Source organism: Anolis sagrei, chromosome 2 (genome assembly GCF_037176765.1).
Source record: "Anolis sagrei isolate rAnoSag1 chromosome 2, rAnoSag1.mat, whole genome shotgun sequence".
Taxonomy (NCBI): Eukaryota; Metazoa; Chordata; class Lepidosauria; order Squamata; family Dactyloidae; genus Anolis; species Anolis sagrei.
Genome location: NC_090022.1, coordinates 58343865 through 58364698, shown reverse-complemented (window position 1 = coordinate 58364698; position 20834 = coordinate 58343865). Strand labels below are relative to the sequence as shown.

General features: G+C 39.2%; 2 protein-coding genes across 8 annotated transcripts in view; one reads left to right on the top strand and one right to left on the bottom strand.

Annotated features, from left to right (window-relative positions):
* The window catches only part of CCDC66 (coiled-coil domain containing 66), a 54077-nt gene that overhangs the window by 30630 nt on the left and 2613 nt on the right, over positions 1 to 20834 (top strand). For 3 of the 4 annotated variants that reach the window (XM_060766083.2, XM_060766087.2, XM_060766085.2), the window contains 3 exons: positions 5191 to 5228; positions 5878 to 6149; positions 6815 to 6936. In XM_060766083.2, the coding sequence (XP_060622066.2) occupies positions 5191 to 5228; positions 5878 to 6149; positions 6815 to 6936 (432 nt within the window). Of the gene's footprint in view, positions 1 to 5190; positions 5229 to 5877; positions 6150 to 6814; positions 6937 to 7617; positions 15169 to 20834 lie in introns of those variants that run through there. The other variant, XM_060766086.2, reaches the window with a different exon arrangement.
* The window catches only part of TASOR (transcription activation suppressor), a 92080-nt gene continuing 72231 nt past the window's right edge, over positions 986 to 20834 (bottom strand). Inside the window, exons 24-29 of one of the 4 annotated variants that reach the window (XR_010909147.1) lie at positions 9707 to 9784; positions 6809 to 7089; positions 6086 to 6152; positions 5058 to 5130; positions 4462 to 4607; positions 986 to 3129 (exon numbers count right to left, since the gene is read on the bottom strand). The gene's annotated coding sequence lies outside the window, so the exon portion shown is untranslated. The remainder of the gene's footprint in view (positions 3130 to 4461; positions 4608 to 5057; positions 5131 to 6085; positions 6153 to 6808; positions 7090 to 9706; positions 9785 to 20834) is intronic. The other 3 variants (XR_010909148.1, XR_010909146.1, XR_010909149.1) reach the window with 3 other exon arrangements.

Below are 20834 nucleotides of genomic sequence, written 5' to 3'. Positions count from 1 at the left end.
CTTACTTCAGTATTTGTTATTCTTTGCATATATATAATAAATCAACCATATAAAAATCACAGCAATATCATGTAGTTGCTAAAGACATCTTGGGCTCTGCTTTAGTGTTAATGAAAGCATGGTCCCTGGACTGATGCCAGTCACTGGCACAATTGGAAACAACAACTTCTAGTGCCGTGTGTCATATAGCCTAAGAAGCGTTACTCTGCTTTTTATTGAAGTGTGAAATGGTTGCATCTTTGGTACATCAGGAGTGAGCAACTATGGAAGAGTAGCATGGCCACACTATCCACCCAGCAGGACTAAGCACTTTCTTCACCTGCTCCTTCCTGCCTATCATTTTTAGGGAGTGAGCAGAGTATGACTAAAAAAGCCCCTCTTGGACCTAAAATGACCCCTAAAACTCGGTGAAAATGCCCTCCCTAACTTCTAGGGCAATGGTTCTCAACGGATGGGTCTCCAGGTATTTCAGCCTTCAACTCCCAGAAATCCCAGCCAGTTTACCAGCTGTTGGGATTTCTGGGAATCGAGGGCCAAAACATCTGGGAACCCACAGGTTGAGAACCACTGCTCTAGGAGCATTTGTGGGCAATATCCCCTGGAAATTATTTAACTCCCGATGGGCTGTGGTCACCAAAGTTGCTTTGGCTGCACTTTGTCTAACCCATGCTAAATTCTCATTATTATATTGTCTAATTAATAAACTTAACATGATTCTTCATATTGTCTTAATTAACATAGCCTGATTCTATGCCCATTTATTCAGAAGAAAGTTCCATGAAGTTCAGTGGAGTTTATTTTTGAATGTGCATAAGACGAAATCTATTGTTCTTAACTCTAAATTGTTCTTAGCTACATAGTGGTTCCTCCTTCCCAAAAAAGGTTGCTTTGGGGCATTGCACTTAAGGTCACTTTTTTCAATGATTGATCTGTGATGGACAGAAGTACACTTGACATAATGACACATAGTGAAAGAAACTGCTGCTGTGTTTTTATAGCATTTATTTACATAATACACATCTTGAGCTTTTGCCACAATCTGTTTCAAGTGGCTTACAATAGTAAGAACAGCAACAGCAAAAAAAACATTTGTGAAAAAATTACCATTCAATCACATCAAGCAATAAATATTGCTACCATTCTTAGTGAGACCAGTTTACCCTCGAATGTGTACGTGTCACACAAAAGGCCTGTCATATTATTTTATGTGATCCATGAGGCTTTCAATGCCAGGGCCAACATAGTTACATTTATACAATCTCATAATTACAAATGGCCATTTGAAGGCAGCCATAAGGTTGATGTGGCCCTTAGTGAAAGAGAGTTTGATACGTCTGTTCTAATAGTATATCACCAAAATTGGTTAGATCCCATTTTTATTCTAATAATTAAAATAGCCTGAGAAGAGGTCTTCTCAGAACAATCCTATTCCCCTGTGGCCCTTTCACCATCCAGACCCCTAGAAGCCCCCAAATCCCCAAATCAAATATTCAGTGGGCATAATAAATTGTCTTGGAGATGGTTCAGCAATTAAGACCTTATCACCACCTTTTAGCTAATGGAATTTCATCACTGGCTCAGATGACTCAAATTGATGAAAAGAGTCATTTGCACTCACAGTCACATACAAAGCTTTTTGTAATTTTTATGCAGGTCCTATTTGAGTAACACAAGGTCACTGATATTACTGGTTTTGTGTCTATTACAATTGGTGAGAGGGGCCATTTAAAGTAGGGTGATGCATCACCTCTAAAAATTATAAGACTACTACAAAATGTTTTAAACCTCATTGCCCAATTTAAGACATAACGGATATCTTGATTTGTGACAATCATATTCTTTAATTCTGAAAAAGTGTAATAACTTGCAAGAGAAATGCTGGTTTTAAAAACAAAATGTTGATTGTATAGAACAAATTAGAACTTAAAAGTCCCTTGCATCTCAATCAAGAGATAGCAGTAGAATATAAATAAATATAATTAAAATAATAATAAGGTTAATTAACTAAACAATTTTTTTCCCCAGAAGAGTCGTTAAGGCTATAATTAAAAGAACCTTTACTAGGTTATTGCTAATATACTAGTGAAATCTTGTTCATTGCATGATTATACAATGTTAAGTTCTTCCTGTTTAGTTTTTTAGGTTGAGGTGCAATTTTTAATCATTCTGTTCGAAAACGTTTCTTGAAAATTGGCACATAATTTAATTGGAGGATGTTAGCAAAAAAAAAAAACCCTTACATACTCGTTCTAAGAAACATTTAAAAATTCATCTTTTGGTTTATTTTTGAAAACACTATTTGTGTTTTAATTTAATACACTTTAATTTATAATCAAAATTTATTTGTCTATTTATTTGTTTACTTCATTTATATACCGCTTTTCTCCTCCAGGGGGGACTCAAAGTGGTTTCCAACATATTCATGTTAAAAATTCAATGCCTAACAAACATCTAAAAACCTAGCATAAGAACAGCAATAACATATAACTATTAATTAAAGTATTAAACCATATTAAATAAAAAACAAACAACATCTAGACATTTAAAGCATGGAATTAAAAACATATTAATATAAACATTAAAATCCAGAAAGTGAAGTCAGAGGCCTTTCCAAATGCCAATTGTACATGATCCTGTTAGTTTCTTGCACTGCTTACTGCCCAAAGGCTTGGTCTCACATCCATGACTTTTTTTTTTGAAGACCAAAAGGGAGGGCGCTGATCTAATTTTGTTAGGGACGGAGTTCCACAGACGAGGGCCACAACTGAGAAGGTCATGTCTCTCATCCCTACCACGGCTGCGAGGAAGGTGGGACTGAAAGCAGGGCCTCCCCAGACTATCTTAACCTTCTAGGTAATTCATAGAGGGAGATATGTTCAGACAGGTAAGCTGAGTCGGAACCTTTTCGGGCTTTATAGGCTAAAGCCAGTACTTTAAATTGTGCTCAGTAGCAGACTGGCAGTCAGTGGAGCTGGTTTAACAGGGGAGTTGTGTGCTCCCTGTGCCCTGCTCCGGTAAGCAATCTCGCTGCCATCTGTTGGACCAATTTGAGCTTCCGAACAGTCTTCAAAGGCAACCCCACGAGGAGCACATTGCAGTAATCTGTACAGCATGTAACCAGAGTGTGGACTACCATGCGTGTAACCAGAGCGTGTTCAGAGAAAAAAACAGAAAGAAGAAAAGAAGTAAATATATATAGGGGGAACAGGAAGTAAAACACAATGATATAATGTAAAACTATATAAAACGCTAAACTTTAATTATCACACTAAAGTATCCTGTGTCTCCCAATCCAAATTGTAATGATACAGATCCAACTTAACATGCCTAAATTTGCTACTAATCATTATTACATCATTTAATTTTTTTATTGTTTGAAAAGTCTAGAAAGAATTTCCAACATTTCAAAAAATCTTGAGTTGGCTTCTATTTTAAAACCCATGTTAGATTGGCAATTTGGGCTCAGCAACCTTCACAATCCATCTTCGGCTGTCAGAAGTTTAGTCTGCCTCCAAGTTTGAGCAGTGTACTGCTGCTGTGATCATATATCAAAAAGGACTCCATATTTATTTATTCTCAAATTCTTTCTCCATATAGTGCTCAGCAAAAGCATTTCTGGTGACATTACAAAAACTACTTCTATTTTGTTTTTGGTTATGGATTAACATGTAAATCTTAGACCAATACCTTGTTGCATTTTTACAAATCCACCACATATGGAAGGAGGAATGCCTAATACTACTTTGAATCCCTAATACTAATTTGAAACATTCCTAGTCATTTTTGGCAACTGATTTGGGATTAGCTACAATATCTTATAATACTTTCAGATTAATAAACCAAGTGAATTTTGAAATATCTGGTTACTTTTCTCCCATACACCCATCTGAACATTAAAGCCCAAAATTTTGGGCCCACTTTATCATCTTCCGTCTCTAGTTTCAAACACATTTTTATACTGCTTGAATTACAAAGGTCATCATAAAACAACCATCATTCAGAGTGCAGGTTAAGTCTCTGCTTGAATTTTTATCACGCTCAGAGGAGAGCATTTCTAATACAATTATTTTTAAATTCAGCATGTGGCTTAACTTTATTATATTAAAGACAACCATACTGCCAAATATTAAATCATCTTTTAAATTCCAAAAGTCTATCATCTCTAGGAATAGAAGAGAGAAGGAGAAAGGAAGGGAAAGAGGGAGGCAGGAGATAGAAGAAGGGAAAGAGAGAAGGCAAAGGGGAGAAGGAAGGAGGGGAAAAAATAAAAGGGGATATAAAAAAGAGAAGAGGAGAAAGGAAGAGAAAAAAGAGAAAGAAGGAATGGAGAAAGAATGAGGGGAAGGAAGAGAGAAAGAGAAACAAAAAGGCATAGAACAAGAGAGGAGAGAGGCAAAAGGGCAAAAAAGAAAAAGGGGAGAGAAGGAAAGGGGGAGAAAGAGAGGGGGCCCGCCACCTCACCTTCTTCCGCCGTGCACCTCTCTGCCTCCAAGCCCCTCCCCGTGACTCCTCTCCACCCCACCCTGCCGAAGAGGAGGAGCCCCTTTTCAGACCCGAAGGAGGCGAAGCAGCGACCCCCTGTGAATGGTTGGTTGAGAACCATTGCTCTAAATGAGAACAGTTTTTCAGCAGATTTTGAAATGTGTCACGACACAGTTACAAATATAATAATAATAATAATAATAATAATAATACTTTATTTGTATTCCGCACTATCTCCCCAAGGGCATGTGATTCATCTTGTGAAGTAGTCCAAGACATTCATTAGCCTAAAAGCCTGCAATATTTTCTTAATGTCTGTTATTTTGACTATGTGAATGAGAGACTGGATTACAAATACAACTAGTTAGACATAAAGTCAGATTCTATGGGTCAGGAAATACAGACCTTTTCAAAGCCCATCTCTAGCCATATTTTCTATTATGTCTCATCCTTATCTGAAGTGATAGTATATGACAATACATTGAGAGAATGGGATGAGGTCAGGAATGGGATTTACAGATAAATAGATAGATAGATAGATAGATAGATAGATAGATAGATAGATAGATACCAACCTTTCATTTATGCCATAACAACCCCAAACCAGCTTGCTTTTTCTTTCCTTTAAATCATGAATTGAAGCATTATCTACAAAATACAAAGTGGCGAGAAATGCTTTGTAATATATTTATTTTGGTCTTATTTTAGGAAGAACCACTTCTGAAGAACAATTTGGTTGAACTAAGGTATGTATCAGATCTATTAATTTATTTAGTGAATTTTGGATATGTTCACAAGATCAATATTTTATTTACTTTTTATAAATTAGTTTCAAAAGCATCACAGTTGAATTCTAGTCTATCAAAAGATTGTCTTAAAAATACAAAAACAAACAAGTAAATTAAAAATCTTGTGTTTTTATTCATGGCAAAGATCAAAATATGTCTTGTATGATACAGTCCAATATACATTCATGTAAAAGACAGCACTTAAAAATGTTAAACATGATGAAGACGGATTTTTATTTAATTGGGGTTTTTTTAATTTAATGGCACATTCCATTGACATATTCCAATGCTAGCATTTTTCTTATTCTCAACTACTTCATTGAGATGTTGTGATGTTGAAATGGGAGGGACTAATTGTATTGTCTTTGAGCTCCTGGAAGGATACAAATGCAATATAATTTGCTTATGTGTAAGTAATGTTATTGCTTATGTGGTAGGATGCTGAACAGCACAATACTGAATGCTCAGGTAAGGTAAAATACAAAACCAGTATTTTTAAGGTCTCGGCTCGGATATATACAAGTAATTGGAAATAGGTTACAGTATTTTTGCTGAAGGTAATTCAAGAAATAGAATAAACAGTTGGGTTGTTCTTGTTTTCAAATAGATCTGACTCCCCGCCTGTCCCAGCAGTTAAAAACAGAATACAGCAACAAACAAAGACTTCTGATTTCTCAACTCATGATAGGAATGATGGAAGAGAAAAAAGTATCAATACAGACAAGCATCAGAGTGAAAGACCCTCAAATTTTGCACCTGAAAGGCCACCTTCATCTCACTTTGTCCCCTATGTACGAACAAATGAAGTATATTACCTTGATCCAGACGCACCCATGACGAGACCTTCAACACATGATCCACAGTATCACCAGCTGAACGGTACTACAGTATAGAGTTAAATAAATGATTACAGTGCATGCTTTATCTTTACAGTGAAATGTTTTTCACAAGGTTTTTTGTTCTAATGGCATGCTTCTATTAACAATGAAATTGAGTTGAACATTAATTGATGACTTAAAACGTGTGTCCAATAATCAATATATTATACATAACAATTGATTTGGAATATTTATGTCAGGTACTGAAACTAAAATTTAGTGATGTTAAATATTACTCTTCAAGATATTGCTGTCTTGCAGCACCCCATGCACCCTATATATCTATTCTCTCAAACTGGAATGCTTGGGGCATGTTTTGGTGCCTCAAAGGGGCTTCACCAGGAGCAGAGGTGAGAACAAGTCTCATTCCTGCTTGCACTGGATACAGTAGTATACCACTGGATCTTGCCCTGCCTTTAATACTGGTTCAAATTTTAAATATTTCCCAAAATAATATTAAACATTTTATTATTTTGGAGATAGATGGATGGATAGATAGAACACACACACACACGTGTGTGTGTGCATGTGTCACTTATTTTTAGATCCATTTTATGTTAAGATTTAAAAAGAACCGTAAATACAGTGCAGATGTATCTATATAAACAAAGAAGGTGAGTACATACTTATTTACAATTCAGTAATTTCATTTAAATTTACCTTTAGATGTTTACTATACACCACGGCAGACTTTTAGCTCCGATCACATCCGGGACCCACTTTTTAATCCAAATGTGGTGAGAGACAGGCAGCAGGCCATACTGAAAGGACTTTCCGAACTACGGCAGGTATGTATGAGTTGGATTCATGAGTTTGTATTTCCAAGTTGGTCTCATAATTAGAATTTCATAAAATATTTTATTTTTGTTTCCTCATTAGTTTTTTTTTTCTCATCTTGTCCTTTAGCATCCAGTTCTTTTCTCGTTCTTTGTTTATATTTCCTGAAGGAGGGGGGGAAAGAATTCAATTTAACAGGATCTAGTATGTTAACTTTTGGATCTGTTAGTACTGCTTTTCTTTATACTTTTACCATTTTGGCTCTTGTCAGTCCTTGAAGATTATATTTGTAGTGGAGACTGATAAATAAAATACCTCTGTAATATGTTCTTCTTGTTTGCATATCTTGTCTTATTTTCTAATTTATCTCCTGAGACTTGAGAGACATTTTCATTTGTTGGAGGCCCACTCAGTTCTGGAAAGCATTCAGGGAGGCTTTTGCTAATGTCACAGTTAAGATCCACTCCACAAGCATTCACAGCAGGGCTTGGTGTGGTGGCACCCACTGTGTAGAATAGTCACCCCCCCCCCTAATATTAGGGGTAACTCTGGCTGACAATCTGCTTTGCAAGAGAAATGGAGAGATAGATGCTTTGTTAATTATTCTTGACCTCTTACCCTGTTGGCAGCTTTTGGTTGGTTTAACTTTAGTTTAACCTATCTTTGAGACCGCATCTCCTTCTATGAACCAGCACAGGCCCTAAGATCTGCTGGAGAGGCCCTCTGCTTGGTCCCACCTGCATCTCAAGCGCAGTTGATGGGGATGAGAGAGAAGACCTTCTCGGTGGGGGTCCCCTGGATTTGGAATGCTTTCCCTAGAGATCAGCCTAGCCCCCACTCTCCCAAGTTTTCCAGATACATCTGATAAAATGGCTTTTTAAACAAGCGTTTGACCATGATTAGTACCTTAATTATTAAACTTGTGGACCAAGTGATTGCTCCATGTTAGCACTTTATGGGACTGTATATTGTATACAGTATTTGCTGTGTTTTATCAATTTTTTTAAATCAGTAGGGGTTTTATATGTTGTTTTATGTAAATTGTTATGTAAATTTACCTTGTTATTGATTTATTTGCTATGTACCTCGCTGCATTGTGTGTGTCGTTGCACTATAGATTGTTTTTTGTGAGCCGCCTTGAGTCCCTTCAGGGAGATGGTAGTGGGATACAAATAAAGTTTTATTTTTTTTATTATTTATAGTGCTGTATCATGGCATTTTCTTGGCAAAATTTGTCCAAAGCGGGTTTGCCATTTCTTCCTTTGAGGATGAGAGAATGTGACTTGCCCAAGGTTTCAATGACTAACCCAGAATGGCAGTGCTCTTTTTAAATAAGGGCTTACTGCATTAAACCTTTCTGCAATGTTTTTAGTGGCAGACAACAAAAAAAATGGCTACTGCAGTCTCTCTCAAGAAGAGCTTGTTTAATAAAGCTTTGTTAAAATGTGTTGCCACTCTTCCCCCACAACTCTATAACCCCTTGAATAAACAGATCTTGTCTTTAGCTCTTCCTAAGTATTTTGCCTCTACACATTTTTAAAAGGAGAAGAAAAGGTTTGTTTGTTACATTCCCCTATATTTTACTCTCAACTTATCTGTATGTCTTAGCAAAATTCATAATTTTGGCCCCAAACCTCAACTTATACATTTATTTATTTGGCCTCAACTTATACATGAGGTCAACTTATACACAAGTATATATAATAATAAACTTTCTCATAGCCTTTTAATATAAACGACTACAGTCACACTTTCTCACTAACTTTTCCATTTTTAGTCAGTTGTTATAATGAAACTTGTGATTTTAGTTATTGGTAATTGGTTGTTTTAACAACGTATTTTCATTGAAAATTAGTAGCAATCCAGAGATTTTGTGTAGATAAAATGAGAATAAATTAGATTAAAAAAACAAATCTTAATAATTTGCAGAATGAGGCATAGCATTCTGAGTTTTACCACATCAGACTTGCTGTAATTTCAAGGCCTTTAATATGCATAAAATTCAATGTAGTAAGCTAGCAGATCTGAGAATGAGTTTTATTAGCATAGCCGTCTTTGTCAGTAGAGGAAACGTCTTACAGGAAGACCAAGTTACAGAGAAGTTCAGAATTCTACAGCCTCATTCTGCACAATGTGTAGAGTGAGTCAATAACTTGTGGCTATATGGATGGATGGTGATGAACAACGATTTTATTGTGATGACTTGGCCACTGTAATTATATGATTGTATTTTTTGTTATTTTAATGTTTTAGTGTATTACGGAATGGGATGTTTTTAAATTATTGTTTGTGATATTGTTGTTGGAAACCGGCCTGAGTCCCTCTACGGAGGTGAGAAGACCGGTATACAAAAATTCTAAATAAATAAATAAATGTCTTGGAGACAATGCACATGGTTAAGAGATATACAGTGTTCCCTCACTTATCGTTGGTCTTCTGTTCCAGGACCACCCGCAATAAGTGAAAATCTGCGAAGTAGGGACACTCTGCCCACTCGATGGCGGCCTCCTTCTCCTCACAGCCTCCACTGCTCCCAGCCTCAGAGGCCCCTTGGGCGCCGTTGATGGCACTGCCCAGCTGGCAGTGCTGTAAACGGAGCCCAAGGGGAGGAAAAGCCCGTGAAACAGCAAGTCTGCAATAACCAAACCGCAAAATAGCGAGGGAACATTGTATAGCACTGTATTTCACACACTCTTCAATCTTACCCACTTATTCTAATAACTGCACAAAGTTGTTCTGTAATAAATGAAATATATGAGAATAAATCACATTGGAACTTACTCTGGGGTTTGAATGCAGCACCAGTGAAGAATTAGGTGACTAGTATGTCTTCTGAGCCTACTTCTGCTAACTGGTTTGCTGTAAAAGAGAGAGAATAAAAGTAAAATCAGATGGTGCACACAAAGGTCTATTTTTAAAATAGCATAGATGCACATTTTCTATTAACACTTCAATTGTAGTAGATCTTAGAGTATTACTTCTTATAAAGAATTAGTTACTTCACTCATGGTACTGATTACCCAACAAGTCCTTTACTGTTACTGCAGGCCACTAAAGAAGTTTAATTCATCATTACTAACAATTCACCGTTGATGTTGTGCCATTGGCATATAAACATCCTCTCCCATCACCCCATACAGTGTATTGCTTCCAATGAAGGGATGCAGAGAATCCAAGACAGATATTAGTGTTCATGGTTGTGCACCTTCAGGTCATTTCTGACTTCTGATGACCCTAAGCTGAACCTATCATGGGGCTTTCTTTGCAGTTTTGTTAATATGGATTTCCTTTGCTTTCCTCTGGTGTTGAGAGAGTGTTGACGTGTCCAAGGTCACCTGGTATGTCTTCATGCTGAGCAGGGATTCAAGTCTTGGTCTTCAGAGTCATAGTCCAATGCTAAGACCAATACACCATGCTGGTTTCTCAGTGTTCATATAGATAGAAAAGCACTTCTTCAATTTATTATGTCCCAGAGCATTTAGAACTTTAAACATCATAATGGCTTTCTTGTACTCATACCAGAACCATATTGGCAACCAGTACAATTCTTCTCAAACCAGTGTGTATAGTTTCTGTATCCTGACAGCAATTTCCATGTTTCGGTAGTTGCTGTTTCCATGCTTCTTTTCCAAGGGCAAGTCTATATAAGTGGAGCGCACCGCAATAGTATAAACAGGAAGTTAACAATGGACAAATTATTCTGACCAAGTTATTCCTGTTTAGGAAAGGCTGAAGCAGGCTCCAGGTATTTTAAATCCTGTGAATATAAAATCACTATCTCTTGATTTATTGTTCTTCAGTGATGTCATTTTTGAAGCTTTGCTGAAAACCTAATATTGATACTTGCTGATCTAAAGATCAAAAATGGAGGATGTAAACATTGTTTCCAAGAATATTATTTCCAAGGGAGATTTTGTTTCCCTAGAATTGTATAATTAGTCAATTCAGAAGACTGGTAGAAATTCGCATGTACATTTTTTCTGTCCATATATTAACCAGTGATCTTTCTTCCCAAGTAACTTTAAGTGACAAGTTAAGTGTAAATGAAAAGAAATATTTCCTATCTTCTTTAATCATGCTTCATCAAACTGCATTGTTCACATTTCTTAGATTTCATGGCTTATGTAATATTTACCTTTTGGAGAGCAATTCCAATAGCTCCTAATATGCTGCAAATGTCTAGGGTATTCTAATCAGAAAAATCTTCTAGCCAGTTGCTTTTTCTGAAAGTGAGCATCTTGTTAGTAGTAGCTGATCAATTTTATATGATAAGTCTTGAATATCTTAATGTTTTTACATTGCCTTTGAGTTCCATAGTGTTCCAAATCATTTTCTCTTTGAAATCCTTCATCGCAGTGAGACATTGTTCTACTGTCAGATTATCAGGATTCTGAAGTAATCCCCCAAATAAGAGTGTACAGGGTGAGGCAGCATAATTTCCTTTTTTAAAATGCACACCATTCAGTCGGTTGAAGACGTAGCGGAGCGCTAGTGGTCTCGTTCGAGAGGCGGGAGTATAAAGTTTTGTCCTGACACAGTTCAGTCGCCATCATGCGTTGGAACAGTGAGGAGCGTGCTTTTGCCGTTGAGGCCTACTTTTCGAGTGGATTTGGAGTGGCCAGCCTGCTCTCCAGATTTGGCCCCTTGTGATTTTTTTCTATGGGGTTTTTTGAAATCCCGTGTTTATGTGAACCGTCCAAGGACCCTACAAGATTTGAAGACCAACATCCAGGAAGAAATTGCTAACATAACGCCATAACAAACACCAGAAATCTGTTTACTCAGTGTATGGAGAATGGAGAATGGGGGACGTCACCTACCTAATCTGATCTTCAAAACTACGTAAAACAAAACTTTAGGTATGCACCTACATTATTATAAGTAAATAAATAAAATTTCTGATTTATACAATGAGTTTTATTCAGTTTTGAAAAAATGAAGTTATGCTGCCTCATCCTGTACTTCCTTCTTTTGTTGAGTAGGTATCTGTCTTTCAAATATTATTTTTAGTAATCCGATGCAGTAATCTGGAACAGACAGAGATATTATAATAGTACCCAGAAAGATTATTTATTCATTTATTTATTTATATCCTGCTTTTCTCCCTGTAAGGGGACTCAAAACAGCTTACAAGTACAAAATCAGACAGTTACAGCAAAAAATACAACATAAATCTCCACGCAAAAATTAAAAAACTACATTTAAAACATTAAAAATTCCCATTCCCCATAACAAATGACATAAAACGAACATAAAACATATTAACCATCCAATTTAAAAGCCATATAATATCCTATTCCTTTAGGCTGTAAGAAACAAATCAATTGCCGGAGGTCCACTATATATAGCTCAAGTATTGCACACCACTATAGCAGTCTGTCTACTAATCTTCTTTGGGGAAGGCCTGCTTCCAAAGGAAGGTTTTAACCTGATTCCGAAATGACAGCAGTGAGGTGGTTGTTGTAACCTATCTAGGGAAGGAGTTTCAGAGCCATGGTGCTGCCACTGAGAAGGCCCTCTCTGTCCCAATCTGAAGCTCTCTACAGAAGAAATTGCCTCAGACAGAGTGGAAGGCTTTTATTTCTCAAAGCATACAAACAAAGTTACATCTGAAATTTGCTTTCCCGCTCACCACCTTGTATCCCTCACCCTGGCTTTCCCCTTCACCATGCCCACCCAGTTTCCATGGAGACCCTTTGTCCTGGTCAGCTCTCCCTTACTTCAGATGTGCTACCAGCCAAGGCATGACCTACATGACCCACAACACCAGGAAAGGCGGTCACGACACATTTCCTCACCTTAAAAACCCAGAAAACAGTAGAATCGTAAAAGGAAAAGAACATTAACAATATGAACTGAAATCCAAGTCATTGTACATATACCTTGACAGGTGCCTCATCACAACTTAGCTGGGTATTTTTGATGAAACACTCCCTGCGAACATGGAGCCCTGACATGTTGGCTATCCATCCATTCTGATCAGGCAAAATGTTTCCATCTAATTAAGTACTGAGTCTTTTTATAATGACATCTAGAGTCCAGAATTTATTTCACCTCAAAGTGGTTTTGCTCATCCAGTAGGATAGCATCAGGGATAGGTACTTCCCTCTGCCACTGCTGTTCCATGCAGCCTTGGTTTGATAAGACTGCAATGAAAGACTGGATGTATTCATTTGAAGCTATGAGAAAGCTGGAGCAGTACTGTGACTGGGTTAATTATCTCTAATATGGGGAAAGTCCCAACAAATTTAGGGGCCAATTTTTTAGACGGCTGCACGGTTTATCTGCTACCTGGAAATGAGGTTGCTTAGCCCTTTTCATGTCCGTAAACCATTTGTACCCCTCCATAGAGGCCTCTAGTGATTTTTTAATCATTGGCCAAGACGCTACCAGTTTATCAACCCAATCAACTGGTACAGCTTTGACTCCCCCTCCATCCGTCATCCACAACTCTGTTACCAGGGCAAAGTCACAACCTTGTACCACTTTAAAAGGGGACAACCCCATTGACGAATGGTCCGAATTATTTAAGAAAACTTTGCAAACCCACCCAATCATCCTGCTGATAATTACTGTAACAACACAAACATTGTTGAAGGGCTTTCTGCACCGTCTGGTTGGCAGAGGGAAGTACCTATCCCTGATGCTATCCGTCATGGGGTGAAATGCTGAACTGAGGGCTTGATCTATCCCCAACAGTTTCAAGAATGCCCTCCAATACTGAGCTGTGAACTGTGGGCCCCAGTCCGAAATGATTCTCTTGGGACAGCCGTGGAGGTGGTAGATATTATTCAATAACAATGTAGCCATCTGCTGGACAGTAAGTAAGCTTTTGAGAAGGACAAAGTGGGCTTGCTTGGAGAACAAGTCAAAGACAGTCCATATAGTGTAACCCTTGCTGTCCGGCAATTCTACTGTGAAGTCCATGGTTATCAGCTTCCTGGTTTGGTGGGGCTCTACTACTGTTTACTATAGTCCTGTGGGTTTTCCCTCTTTTTGTTTAGCCAGTGCTCAAATTTGGCATTCTTGCAAATAGATTTTTACATCTTTCTGTATTCCCATCCACCAAAACTGCCAACTGAGTAATTTCAAAGTATTGGTGTAGGCAAAGTGTCCTGCAGTGACCCTGCTCGAACATCTTCACTTGCATCTTTTGTGGAACATATAGCTTACCATGGTACCATAGCCCCTACCATTCCGCAGCGGAGTTCCTATTTTTCAACAACCAGGGGTCCATTTTTGCTTCCTGTCGTAATTCTTTAGCTAGGCCTCTTAATTGATGGCCCTTCTCATCAATCCTTTCCCCATCTATTTTAGTCTACCTCTGCGCTTCAGCTATTAACCCCAAGTGTTGACCCCAAATACCATCCCGACCACCTGCTCTGGTTAATTACTGTGTTGGGGCATTCCGGAAAGTGTATCAGCTAGGCAATTCTGTTTGCCTAGAAAGAACCGCAAAGTGAAATTAAAGCAGCTGAAAAACTGCACCTACCTGAGCTGTTTGGCATTAAGTCGCTGTGGAGTTTGCAATGCCTGCAGATATTTATCGTCTGTCTAGACCTCAAAAGGATGTTGGGGCCTGTAATGAATCCCTTACCTTAGCAGGCTAGCTTAGGCCTAAGGGAGTGGGCCTGGAAAAGCCACGACATCCATTTTGGGAAAGGGAGACGGAGAAGCCATCTTAGGTTAGGTTTGCCTTAAGGGGGCGCGTTCAAGTCTAGGAAGGAAAATCAGATGGCTAGGACTGGTTAGAAAGATGGGGCGAAGCCTAAGTGGTTTGAAGGAAAAAGTGTCTTTTAAATTGAGGTTTGAGGTCCCAGTTTGCCGGTTGGAATTTGGAACGTGTAGAGAGAAGAGTGGGTGTTAGCGAGAGCAGTTTGGGTTTTGAAGAAGAAATTTGGGTCAGTCTTTTGGGTAGTATTCAGAACAGCTATTGAAGATAGCTAGAATACTGTGTGGAGCAGCACGCCGTTAGTGGTATGTTCATTTCCTAAGGAAGTCTAGTTCAGGGTTTTTGGCTAGATTCCTAAGGGGAATTTTTGGGAGTTACTTTCAGACATTCATTTCCTGAAGTAATTTTCTGTGGTGGAACTTTTAAGACTTGTAACCCAGAAGTTTTTAAGATCTGTACTCAAACACAACCACAAGCTTTTTATGCCAGTATTTTACTGAAACCATTAAGCATTTGTACCTGAATATTTCAAGCCTGTTCAATAAAGGTTCTTGTTATTTTTATCAATTTATACCAGCCTCAGTGTGAATACCTTTGTGATCAAAGCATTATTCAAGACAGCTTTCAGCAGCCTCTAAGAAAACTATAGTGACACAGAGTGTGTTACTGAACAACCTCTCAATAATACCTCAACCTGTTTATTATTAATATGGTGGCAGCAGAAATCTTTTGAAGAATCATTTCAAGTCTCTCAGTTCCAGTGGTTCCCAGTTCCTAACATTTAAATAGACAGTTGGTTCAGCAACCATACTCCCTCTATATTTTGGTGAGCTTGTCTGTAGTGGCGGTATCATCACTATAATTTGGTTGAGCAGTGTTGGGATTATATATATATATATATATATATATATATATATATCTTCTTTCTACTACTCGGCCGCTGCGTTGTTATAGGGCCCATTTGGAAAACGGTGCCATGTTAAAAGGGCCATACGCATGGCAAACAATTCTTTCATCCACACATGCCAACGTCCTTCCATGTCTGAAATGTTTTTTGATCAATAGGTGCAGGGTACCAACTTTCTCTCAGAAGTTTTCTGCAACAAAATAGTCCCATGGGCCGCCTCGGAGGCATCACAATGTATTATGAAAGGCTGGTCTAGCCAGGGATGTGCTAGAATAGGCTGGCTGGTAAACCTTAGTCCCAGGGGACAATTCAAAGCTGTTTTTCCATTAATCCCCAGACCTCATCCTGATTCTGTACTAGGCCTCCCATAGGTCTATTTTTGTAAAGATTTTTCCCTGGGATAGGTGTGATAACATGTCTTGTATCAGAGGTAAGAGATATTTATTGGTGGTCCATATTGTGTTTAAGCCTTTATAGTCTGTACACGTGTAATGTCCTGGTCAGATGGAACTTTATGTCCTGTTTTGCAGCTCTCTAGAGAAGAAATAACCTCACAGGCAGACTGGAAGGCCTTTATTTCTCAAAGCACAGAGTATGGCTACAAAGTTCCATCTGAAAGTTGCTTTCCTGCTCGCCTCCTCATATCCCTCACCCTGGCCCTCCCCTTCATCATGCCTGCTCCGTTTCTGTGGAGACCCTCCATCCTGGTCAGCTGTCCCTTGCTTCAGATGTGTTACCAGCCAAGGCATGACTTACTTTCATGGTTCCTCACAACACCAGGAAAGATCATGACACTCTCATTCCCTTCATCCACTCTAGAGAATAGGGCCTCTTCTGATGACCTCGGAGCTTGTAGGAGATATGGTCTGATAAGTAGGCTGGGCCCAAACCATTTAGGGCTTTATACGTTAAAACCAGCACCTTGAATTGTACCTAGAAACAAACTGGTAGCAGGTGCAGAGAGGGGTCGTTCTTTCCCTATGCCCAGCTTCTGTAAGCAATCTGGCAGCTGACCTTTGTACCCGTTGACGTTTCGGAATACTCTTCTGGGCAGCCCCACATAGAGCATGTTGAAGTATTCCAGTCTGAATGTAACAAAGGCATGTACCACCATGGCCAAATCTGGCTTTTCAAGCTACAGGTGCAGCTGGTGCACAAGGTTGAGCTGCGCAAAGGCCCTTCCGGCCACTGCTGACACCTGGGCCTCCAGGATCATTGCCAAGTTCAGGAGGACCCCCAAACTGGACCTGTGCTTTCAGTGGGAGTGTGACCCTCCATCCAGCACAGGTTGCAGTGCTATACCCTGATCGACCCTGCAACTATTTATTTTATTTATTTATTTGCCACATTTGTATATCGCCTTTCGCAGCCAGAGGTGACTCAACTAATCAGGAGTACCTGTCTTGTTAGGATTCAATTTCAATTTGTTCGTCCTCATCCAGGCCATCACAGTGACAGACATCGGTTTAGGGTCAGGATGGCATCCTTGGTATTGTTCGTCCTCATCCAGGCCATCACAGTGACAGACATCGGTTTAGGGTCAGGATGGCATCCTTGGTATTGGGTGGAAGAGTGATAGAGTTGGATGTCATCTGCATACAGATGTCATTGAACTCCAAAATTCTGGATGATCTCTCCCAGTGGTTTCATATAAACGTTAAATAACATGAGGGACAGTACTGAGTCCTGTGGGACCCCACAAGACAAAGGCCATGGGGTCGAACAGGCATCCCCAGTGCCACCTTCAAGACCTGACCCTCCAGGAAGGACCGGAGCCACTGTAAAACAGTGCCTCCTAGTCCCATTCCCACAAGGCAGGCAGAAGGATACCATGATTGATATTCTCAAAAGCCACTGAGAGGTCTAAGAAAACTAGTAGAGACACATTCCCCCTTTCTAGCTTTCTACATAGATCATCTACCAAGTTGACCAATGCTGTCTCAGTCCCATAGCCAGGCCTGAAACCAGACTGGGATGGGTTTAGATAATCCATTTTATCCAGGTACCCCTGGAGTTGCGAGGCCACTACGCATTCCAGAACCTTGGCCACAACCTTGTCCATAAAGGGGAGATTTGATACTTGCTGGAAGTTGTTCATCACTGAATGGTCAAGGGATGGCTCTTTTAGAATTGGCCTCACTATTGTCTTCAGATTGAACCAATTGAAAGGAATCCATTAAAACCGGACAAACAGGTGCCCGGGTCACATCCATAGATACTGCATTAAAACTGGCGTCAAGATCAGAACACATCTGAATGACTTTTTCTGCAAAGTACCATGTGAATTCCTCATAATGTGCTGTCGAGAAGTTGCAGGGTCGAATGTAATAGACCCCTGACCATCTGAAACAGCTCAGGAGGCTGATTCTTGTGGATGCAATGTTGGCAGCAATATAAGTCATTTCTGCTGCATCCATTGCTGCAGAATAGGCTTTTAAACATGCTGTATCCTGTGCTCAGTCGGATTTGCTAAGGGTCTGATGCCAATGTCGCTTTAGCTTCTCTTGACTTCACAGATTGTTAACCAGAAAAATGGAAAGCCAATATATCTGGGACAATGTTCTGATGTGTTTCCAAAGCAGCCACAACATATTTACCTAAATTTATGTGTACAGTGGGCGACCTTGGTATCTGCTCAGGTTTGGTTCCAGGAACCTCCACCTCCATGGATACTCAAGTAACATTCTATATAATAGCATAGTAAAATGGTGCCCTTTATTTAAAATGGTGACAAACTCAAATGAGTGCTGGAGAAAGTCTGAGGATCTGTGAAATGGCAATATACTGCAGCAGCATAGTGCTTGACATGGGGCAAAATCAAGGTTTGCAATCATCTATCTATCTTATCTATCTATCTCCTGTATTTCTCCCAATATAGACTTTCGGAATATTTTCTCCAAATATTTTTGAGCCACAGTTGGTTGAATCCATAGAATCATTAAAAAAAATAGAGTTGGAAGAGACATGGGGCATTCAGTCCAACCCCCTGCTATGCAGGAAACGCACAATCAAAGCACCCCAGATAGATGGCCATCCAGCCTCTGTTTAAAAGTCTCCAAGGAAGGAGCTTCCACCACACTTTGAGGCAGAGAGTTTCACTGTTGAACAGCTTGTATGGTCAAGAAGTTCTTCCTAATGTTCAGGTAGAATTTCCTTTCCTGTAATTTGAAACCATTGTTTGGAGTCCTGGTCTCCAGGGTAGCAGAAAACAAGACTGCTCCCTCTTCCTCATGACAGCCTTTCAAATATTTAAACATGGCAATTATGTTCTCTTCAGGCTGAACGTACCCAGCTATTTTAAGATGCACCTCGTAGGGTATGGTCTCCAGACCTTTGATTGTTTTAGTCTCCCTCTTCTGGATACCTTCCAGCTTGTCAATATCTCTTTTAAACTGTGGTGCTCAGAACTGAACAGTGTTCAACCTGAGATCTGACCAAAGAATAGAGGCACTATGACTTCCCTTGATCTACACACTATGCTCCTTTTGATGCAGCCCAGAATCCCATTGGCTTTTCTAGCTGCTCCATCACACTGTTGGTTCATGTTCAACTTGTTGTCCACTAAGATTCCAAGATCTTTTTGAGATATACTATTGTTGAGCCAGACATCACCCATCTTTTATCTTTGCGTTTTGTCTTTTCTGACTAAGTGAAGTGTCTTACCTTTCTCCTTGTTGAAATTCATTTTGTTAGTTTTGTCCCAACTCTCTAATCTGTTTAGGTCATTTTGAATTCTGATCTTGTCTTCTGGAGTAAAAGCTATCCTTCCCAATTTGGTGTCATCTGCAAACTTAAGCACACCAAGTCATTGGTAAAGATGTTGAACAGTACTGGGCCCAGGACTGAACCCCATGGCACCCCTCTAGTGACTTCTTTCCAATATGAAGATGAACCATTGGTGTTTGATTGCTTAACTAATTACAAATCCATCTAACAGAAGTATTGTCTAGCCCACATTTTACTACTTTGTTTGCAAGAAGATCATGGGGAACCTTGTCAAAACTCTTACTGAAACCAAGATATGTTATATCCACAGTATTCCTTGAATCTACCAAGCTTGTAACTCTATCATAAGAAGAGAGAAGTTTGACATGACTTGTTTTTGAGAAATTCATGTTGACTTTTAGTAATCACAGTAATTCTTTTCTAAGCGATTAAAGACTGTCTCCTTAATGATCTGCTCCAGAATCTTTCCTAGTATTGATGTCAAGCTGACTGGATGGTAATTATTTGGGTCCTTTTTTCCCCTTCTTGAGGATAGGGACAACATTTGCCCTTCTCCAGACTTCTGTTCTCCAAGAATTCTCAAAGATTATTGCCAGTGGTTCTAAAATGACTTCTGCTAGTTCCTTCAATACTCTTGGATGTAGTTCATCTGGCCCTGGAGACTTGAATTCATTTAGAATAGCCAGGTATTCCTGGACTAATTATTTACTTATTTTGGGTTGCATGTCCCTGTTACTGTGTCCACTCCGTATTGCTCAGGTTGAACACCAATCTCCTTTTGGGAGAAGAGAAGACTGATGCAAAAAAGGTGTTGAGTAGCTCTGTTAGCACTTTGCCACCTTTCACTTCCTTGCAAAGGCCCTACCGTTTCCTTTTTCTTCCTTTTTCCATTGACATAACCAAATCACCCCTTCTTGTTGGTTTTAATCTCTCTGGCAAGCCTGAGTTCATTTTGTGCCTTAGCCTTGCAAACCTTTTCCCTACATATATTGGTTATTTGTTTGAATTTTTCTTTGATAAATTTTGCTCATTTTCCGTTTCTTGTGCAAGTTTCTTTTAAATCTAAGCTCAGTGAAACGTTCTTTGGACATCCATTCTGGTTTCTTTGGCCTTCTCTTTTTTCTCTCTAGTTGGCACTGTTTGCATTTGTGCTTTCAGTATCTCGCTTGTAAGAAACTCCCATCCATCATTAACTCTCTTTTTCTTTAAGCATTCCTATCCATGGGATCACACTTAGTATTTCCCTAAATTTCCTGAAGTCCGTTCTCCTAAAATCTAGGATGCAATACTCTTTTATTTGTCTGGCAGTTGAATCATACTTAAGTATAAGCAAGAGAATGGTGTCCAGCATCAAACCTGGAGACAGCAGGCTCTGCTGTGTCATCTAGCAGCCTGTGACCATTGGCTCTCAACATCTACTGCCTTAGATGATCAGTCTTACTCGAATGCCAGTTCCAGATCTTATATGTAGTCATTAAGGCCAGCAATCCTGGAACTCTTAGTTTTTGACCCTGTCCCAGGATTTCTTGCTACTTTGGGAAAAGTTGGTTCTTGTCCTTATACACCTTGTATAGTGTTTTTTTTTTTCATTATCTGACAAACTA